This window comes from Sebastes fasciatus, chromosome 10 (genome assembly GCF_043250625.1).
Source record: "Sebastes fasciatus isolate fSebFas1 chromosome 10, fSebFas1.pri, whole genome shotgun sequence".
Taxonomy (NCBI): Eukaryota; Metazoa; Chordata; class Actinopteri; order Perciformes; family Sebastidae; genus Sebastes; species Sebastes fasciatus.
In genome coordinates, this window is record NC_133804.1 from 34,638,388 (window position 1) to 34,646,666 (window position 8,279).

Genomic DNA, 8,279 nt, shown 5'->3' on the forward strand with positions numbered 1-8,279 from the left:
TTCTTTAAACCAAATGTGACAAAACTTTATTTCGAGTGCAATTTCAGACAGATTTCACATGGACAGAATCTCTCTAAAAATAAAATAAATTCAAGCCCCTCTTCCAGCCTAAAACCAACTGATTCAAACTCTAACCCAGAAAAACATTGCAGTAATCTACCAGCAGAATAAACGTGTTCAACACAAACCACCAGAGAATAAGGAACAAAAAAAAAAGAACTAAATGTTTAGAGCTGAAGAGGGAAAGAATCGACTGACGGGCCTTCTTGATGCTTCTTTTAAATCAGCTGAGGGACATTTTCTGCTATTTCACTCCTCAGATTCAGATCTCACTGCTCATTTCTCACTGAAGTCACGTGGAAGCTGAATGTTCTGTACGAGTTTGAGAACTAAATTAAACGTTGTACAATAGTTTGTGTTTGGTGTTTATATCTGAAAAGTGAAAAATTTGGAGGTAAAGATCATCCAGCCGGTTTGACGAGCTGGTGCTGATGCAGTGCTTTACATCTTTCTGGAGATACAACATGATATTTTAAGGTCAAATCTGAAAGCTTTTCCTTCAAACGACTGGATTCTGGTAAAGAAACACAGTCGGCTTCATTCTAAATCAGACACAGATGCAACTATCAAACCAGTTCTCTCATTTGACGGGATTAGTGGACGCCTCAAGATGTAAAGCTGCTTTCGACCAAAAAGTTCCAGGAAGAACGGGGACGACGGTGCCAAATGATCCGATACAAGAAGATTCACGATATTCTGTCTGTGCCTCCGACAGCGAGCCAGAATCAGATGAACAGAAACATACATTCAGTTTGGACACAACAGTAAAAATGTAGATCCAGTCACACGCAGTAACAAACAGAAAACAGTCTCATCTGGTTGAATTTCACTGAGCTGGCTGGGAACGTGAGATAAAAGAGGAATCAACACAAACTGCATCTGAAAGCTGAGTATTTCACCTCATTAATGAAACCAACTACAGCCTGAATTATACTTTATGCATCTGTAACACAATGGTTTGCTTTAACATTTTATATACGAAATGTGTGGACAAATGTGTGTCTGCAGAAACACAATGCACCTGTTTTTAGACCAGATCCGACCCTTAAAGGGACAGTTTGGATATTTTGAAGTGTGGTTGTTTGAGGTAAATTTAGACTTTTTAAACTGCCAGTTCTCAGTAATTTTTTTAACTTTATCCACACAAATGACACGTCTACATCTTCACCAAAGTCTTGAGGTGCCCAAACTGAAGAGATTTCAGGAATACAACGTATCGTTTTTTAAACTGTGGGTGTATTTTTAAGGTAGTATCTTCTCTGGTTGATATTCTAAGTACCTCATACAACCCCACATCGAAACATCCAAACTATCCCTCTAAGTCCTGCAGGTGGACACAGTTTTTTCTTCCTTGTTCGATCGCAGCAGCATCTACTTCTTCAGGTGTTTAAATCAGTGAAAAAATAAATGAGTCGAGAGCCGAGCAGAGGTCAGAAATCAGTCCGAACGCTGACTATATTTATAATCTGCAGTCGGAGGCACAATTAAAAGCTCTGATATACTTTTAACTACAAGTTCATGTGAGAGCTAAATCCTGTGTTCCTTGTAGTATTTAGTATCACACGTCCTCAGAAATTAACAATACAAGATGCAGTTAACCATGAACAGGGGGGGGGGGCAGTAAATACTTCTCTATCATCATCTCAACATCAACAGCACTGTAACGTCCTCAAGTGTCAATATTTTTAGTTCCCTGCGTTATGCAAGATGCAGAAAAATGCAAAACAAAATGAGTTTACAGATGAATAATTTCAGAATTTGCTTCAAACTGCCAGCTGATATTCAGACTCAACAGCATCTCTAGTGGCCAGTAACACGTCATGTACTCATCCCAGCGAGCGAGGAGACAGAAAAAGGGAAAAACAAACACATGACTATCGGCCTGGTAGACGCTGACAGTATATAAATATAGAGTTGTCACATTAACCCGATAGTCTACTGCGAACGTGAGGGGCTCGTTACGACCACAGCTGCTGAGGAAAACAATGAGAACATCTGGAATAATCTAAAGATGCTGTTTTCAAGCCGAATCGTGAAGCTGGATTTCTCTGCGTCCCGTCTCCTCAGCAGGTTTTCCTCCGACAGCAGCGTCGACCGTCACCGCCGCCACCGCCGCCACCGCCGCCACCGCCGCCACCGCCGCCGCTCAGCACTGCATCAATCAGTAGAGACCAAACACACTCACACATGCACTCACACACGCTCTCACACACACTCACACACACTCACACAAACAACCACACACACACGCAAACAGACTCAATTACACCAGTTTCTTGGCCTCGAAGAAGCTCTTGAGGTGTCTCATCTGCCAGATGCCGATGGCCACCAGGATGAGGGTCTGGACGATGGACCACCAGAGGACCCGCTGGTTGGTGCTCTCGCTGGTCTGACGGAAACGCTCCTCGCGGTACTGAGAGAGGACAGACAGACAGACGGAGGACATTTTACATGACTGCCAGCCAGGACGAGGTGATACACTTTATGTAACAGGATGAAAACAAAGAAACATTCACACATTTCATTTCTTTAACAAACTTATTGTTCGTCTTCTGAAAATAAATGCGGTGAAATCATAAACACAGCACAGCTGGAATCATGTTGCGTGTCCCTTTAACTTTGGGAGGCTGTCAACACGCTTATGGAAGATTTCGGGTTGAAAATCTTCTCTTATTTTTATAATGAAAATAGTTTACCAGAGGATTGTGTCTGTCTTTGACACTTGAACGACTGTCTGCTCAGAATAAATGAAACCAAACGGATCCTGATGTACTGGACTCGTACTGACTCCTGTATACCGTCTCTGTTACACATCTACTGTTTAAATTAGGGGTCAGCAACCTTTACTATCAAAAGAGACATTTTAGGCAAAAACAAACAAACAAAAATCTGTCTGGAGCCGCAAAACATTTGATCTTTGTGATGAAGGTAACACAGTTTATAGTCTAAGTATATAGTATATAAGTCTAATGCAGCGAGGGCCAAAGAGACAATGTACTACAGAGTATTAGGGGCACATTGAGGGAAAAACATCTGAGATTTACAGAATAAAGTCATAACTTTACAAGAAAAAAAGAAAATAACATGTAAAATTACTACTTTATAATATTATGACTTTAGTCTCGAAATATCAGATTTATTATTTGTCCTCAATGTGGCCCTAATCCTCCGTCGTACCGTCGTACCATAGACCTACAACAATGATAAATAAAAATGAAAATGTAAACAAAGAACAGTCATTCATTTCCATTTTTAAAAATCCACAGGGAGCCTCTGGAGAGGAGCTGAAGAGACGCATGTGGTTCCGGAGCCGGTTGCAGACCCCTGGTTTAGGGATATTGTCCCAATTACATCGTATTTTTGAACACATTTTTCAACAAATGTATAACATAAAAACAAACTTATAAAATGAGTGAAAACATAAATGTGTGTGCACGTTTGACCTCAGCTGAACACTCTGTTTAAACTGACCCTCTGGTAGTTCTGCTCCTTCTGGATCTGGTCCACCTGCTCCACCAGCTGTCGGACTCTCAGCTGCAGCTCCGTCAGTTTGTCTTTGGCGGCGATCTCGGCGTAGTTGTTGGCGTGTTCTCCCACCTGGATGTCCAGGTGAACCCTCTGCAGCACACAAGTTCAGCAGTGAGCAGTGAGGTATTATTACTATCATCATTATCTAACAGTGAGACTCACTGACAGACGCTGCTATCACAAACCTCCACATTAATATTAATATAGCAGAGTTTAAAGGCAGCGTGAATACAAAGTCAACAGAATCATTTAAACAAATCGCTTCAGGCAAACTGAGTTCAAGTTGGAAATGTTTCAGTGAGCAAATAATTTGATAATGTTCAACTGGAGGAAAATGACTGAACATACTGAAGTTACAAGTGTTCATATTGTCAGTCGAGGAACTTTGAGTTGTATCTGAAATCAGCTTTAAAGTCTAATTTAACCACAAAACGGTTTCAGAGATCGACTGGATGTGTGAAAGGGACTGAAGCAAGGCCCGTCTCCTCACCAGCATGCCTCCGGCGAACAGGGCGAACTTGGAGGAGTTGGAGTGCAGACAGATCTGATGCTCTCCAGGCGTGTGTGATGTGAAGGTGAACCTCCCCTCTGAGCCGTACTGCCGGGACAGAATCACCTGCAGGAAACGCACAAACCAGTTAAACACTGATGGAGCTGTGAGCTGATGACGATAATGAAGATGATGATGATGATGATGATGATTCATCTTTCTGTTCACCTTGTCATCAGGATCTTTGACTTCCACAAACATCCCCAGACCCTGAGTGGCCGGCATGTACTCTTCTCTCTGTTTATCGTACAGCTGAGTCCGGTAGTTACCTGCAGAGAGAGAGAGAGAGACAGAGACAGAGACAGAGACAGAGACAGAGACAGAGACAGAGACAGAGACAGAGACAGAGACAGAGAGAGAAAGAGAGACAGAGAGACAGAGAGAGAGAGAGCGAGAGGTGTGTGGTTAGACTTTTTCATTCCCAGGTCAGTTATTAATCTCAGCCCTAAATTCACTTGATAGAGCTTTTGTGTGTCTGCAGGTCGTAGGACGACACCAGAGTCAGCTCCATTCTCTGACAAAGTTCGTTATTGTCAATGAAATCGTAGTTCTCAGGCTCCTTCCAACAATGCTACTACAGTTGAAACCGCTTATAGTGATCAATCGCTGATAGTGATCAAAAAGCTTGGGAGAGAATCATTCCTATATTAGCTTATAGTAATCAAGTAGTCCGCTTACAGTGTTCATTTTGGGTCTTTTCATACATGGCAGCATATGGAATACAAATAAAAATACGGTAATTCTGTTTTGTTTTACTTTACTCCCGTGATGCTGAACTCGCAGTAACCCGTCTGCTCTCCGGCTGGATGCACTTTGAAATCATGACGGGAAAAAGAAAGTCATTTTTCTCTGAATGAAAATCGTAGTCTCCTCAAAGCTTTTGAAAAACTGCCTTGTGTGAACCTCGTGTTGGAGACAGAAAACAAATGTGCAATAATTTGAAAAGCATTTGAAACAGCTGGACTGTATTTTGAAACGGTCAATAAAATTCAGTAAATAGCGAAGCTGTCTGTTTCATCACTTTATATTCATGTAATAAAATAAAAATGCCAATTAGATGGTAATCTGCATGAGAAATAAAGAAAAAAAATGGTTCTAATAATCATCCGCGTATAGTGATCAGGTTGACCCAGACAGACGTGATCACTAGAAGAGGTTTTCACTGTACTGCTAATTCTCTACCACACGAACGAAGGTCTACTACAACACTGTCTTCTTTTAAAAGCAGACTAAAAACATGTCTGATCATGTATGATCTTTGCCTATTTTATTTATTTTTACTTTGAAACACATTAAGTCAATGCCTGTCGTATTAAATATGCAGTATAAATAAACTTGACTACCACAAATATGTATTAAAATGAATATATCAGGTGGATAAAATCTAATTAGAATAATATAGTGCAGCAGTTAAAGTGTAGGAGTAAAATACAATGCTGTGGTAGACGGGTGTTCAGTCATGGTAAACAGGTTGTGCAGTATTGTAGTATATGTGTAGACATATGAAGTCTGACCAATGTAAAATCTACAAAATATTTTGTCACACATACAAGAATTAACTTCCAAAGCTCACGTTCAGTTTATCAAGAAACATGTTATTGTTAAAATGACATTAAGAGTGTGAATTATTTGCAATGAGAGTCGTTGCACCCGTTTCTGTTGTAGTTCTGCATGAATGTACTAAAGCATCGGGTAGGTTGTATATTGAAAATCATGGATGATTAGTATGGAGTCTGTCTGTGTTTCTGTTCCGTCTATTTACAGACTCCACCTCAGATGATTAGAAAAGTAGAAAACGAGATATTGCAGTGACTTCCTGTCGGTGTCTCTCTCTCTGGTTCAAACAGGTCTTGTGGTATTAGCTCAAACAGGTGAACCGTTAGAGGACAGTCAGGTACATTAACTGAAAATGATCATAAACGTACTGGCAGGCAATATTTATTTGACTTTGCTGATAATACTCACACACTTGTACTTCAGTAAGGTTTTGAATTGACTTCTATTTGCAGAGGAGTATTTTCACAGTGTGGTATTAGTACTAGTACTATTAGTATTAGTACTTTTACTGCAGTAAAGGAGCTGAATACTTCTTCCAACACTGGTTGTGTATTTATGAGCTTCTTAAATGGAAGTTAAATATAACATTACTACTGTTACGTGACTTTGTGTTTAATGTTGTGTTAGCTTTGCATGTTTCGTGTGCAGTTAACCAAAGATTCAGCTCCATGATTAAACTGCCTTTTATTAAACCAGATAATGATCTTATATACTGCACTAGAGCTTTTACTATTGTGTGTTATATTCTATTTTAGCATATATCCTAGCTTTTATTTTCAGCTTGTTTTTATTTTCTAGTCTTAATGTTTTTATAACTGTTTTAATTATGTCTTAATGTTCTTTTGCACTTTGTCACAATGTTCTTGAATGTTTATGTAAAGCACTTTGAATTGCCCTGTTGCTGAAATGTGCTCTACAAATAAAGCTGCCTTGCCTTGATTTACAATCCTCTAATATACTCTACAGTACTCTAACATAGTCTACAGTACTTTAACATACTTTACAGTACTCTAATGTACTTTACAGTCCTCTGAAGTACTCTACAGTACTCTAACATAGTCTACAGTACTTTAACATACTTTACAGTACTCTAATGTACTTTACAGTCCTCTGAAGTACTCTACAGTACTCTAACATAGTCTACAGTACTTTAACATACTTTACAGTACTCTAATGTACTTTACAGTCCTCTGAAGTACTCTACAGTACTCTAATATACTCTACAATACTCTAATGTACGCTACAGTATTTAAAGTACTCTACAGTACTCTAACATACTTTACAGTCCTCTGAAGTACTCTAATATACTCTACAGTACTCTAATGTACTCTAAAGTGCTCTAATGTACTTTACAGTCCTCTGAAGTACTCTACAGTACTCTAACATACTCTGCAGTACTCTAATGTCCTTTACAGTACTTTAATGTACTCTACAGTACTTTAATGTACTCTACAGTACTCTAATATATTCTACAGTACTCTAACATACTTTACAGTCCTCTGAAGTACTCTAATATACTCTACAGTACTCTAATGTACTCTAAAGTGCTCTAATGTACTTTACAGTCCTCTGAAGTACTCTACAGTACTCTAACATACTCTGCAGTACTCTAATGTCCTTTACAATACTCTAATGTACTCTACAGTACTTTAATGTACTCTACAGTACTTTAATGTACTCTACAGTACTCTAATATATTCTACAGTACTCTAACATACTCTGCAGTACTCCAGTGTACTTGAGTCAGTGCCACTAATACAGCTGCTTTATAAGACATTTAAATATAGATATAGATATAAGGAGGTCAGTAGTAGCTCCTCTGAGGGTCTGAGTGTCTCCTCACTGAGCTGTGAATCAACACATCAGCACCAGAGATCCGGCTGTCACCAAACACAACTTCAGCTAGTTAACCGGTTAGCATTAGCATTAGCAGCAGCACTAGCACTAGCAGTAGCATTAGCACCAGCTTTAGCATTAGCATTAGCATCAGCATCAGCAGCAGCATTAGCACTAGCATCAGCATTAGCATTAGCATTAGCATTAGCATTAGCAGCAGCATTAGCAGCAGCATTAGCACTAGCATCAGCATTAGCATTAGCATTAGCATCAGCATTAGCATTAGCCGGTGACTTCCTGCTGGCTGTCTCTCTCACCTATAATCATCGTCTCGTCCGGGATCTCCTCTATGAAGCATTTCTTCTCGGTCTCTCCGATGTGGAAGTAGAGCGAGGAGCCGAGGCTGTAGAGCGCGTTCAGCAGCAGCAGAGAGAACAGACTGACAGACCTCATCCTCACACACACACTACCTGACGACATCTTCATCACCACGACCAGACCCGCACACTGAGCATGCGCGGAACCAGCACTGCCACGTCAACCATCGATCCACTCTGACCAATCAGCGAGCCGTAAGAGGATGCTGGGTGTTGGAGTTCTTAACGCTTTGGACCATAGAACTACATCAACATTTACATTACATGTACACTGTGGTGGGTATGGAGGACTAAAGCTTCCATTATAATAAATTTTAAAAAAAATACATAAAAAAATGTATTGAATAAAAAAAATAAAAAAATAAAATAAA

General features: G+C 39.8%; 1 protein-coding gene across 1 annotated transcript; it reads right to left on the minus strand.

The window, feature by feature from the left end:
- On the minus strand, nt 1-8,046 carry LOC141775836 (transmembrane emp24 domain-containing protein 9-like). The gene is made up of 5 exons (XM_074649573.1): nt 7,849-8,046; nt 4,307-4,407; nt 4,079-4,204; nt 3,532-3,678; nt 1-2,473 (listed from the first exon to the last, which is right to left on the minus strand). The coding sequence occupies exons 1-5, from the start codon at nt 8,015-8,017 to the stop codon at nt 2,324-2,326; spliced, it is 693 nt and encodes a 230-aa protein (XP_074505674.1). The 5' UTR covers nt 8,018-8,046; the 3' UTR covers nt 1-2,323.
- Between the last annotated feature and the right edge of the window lie 233 nt (nt 8,047-8,279).

Coding starts and splice junctions, on each gene's coding strand:
- LOC141775836 (XM_074649573.1), bottom strand. CDS start 8,017: ATGAAGATGTCGTCAGGTAGTGTGTGTGTGAGGATGAGGTCTGTCAGT. Junction 4,205..4,306: donor TCAAAGATCCTGATGACAAG/GTGAACAGAAAG, acceptor CGTTTCCTGCAG/GTGATTCTGTCCCGGCAGTA. Junction 2,474..3,531: donor AGGAGCAGAACTACCAGAGG/GTCAGTTTAAAC, acceptor GTCCTCTCTCAG/TACCGCGAGGAGCGTTTCCG.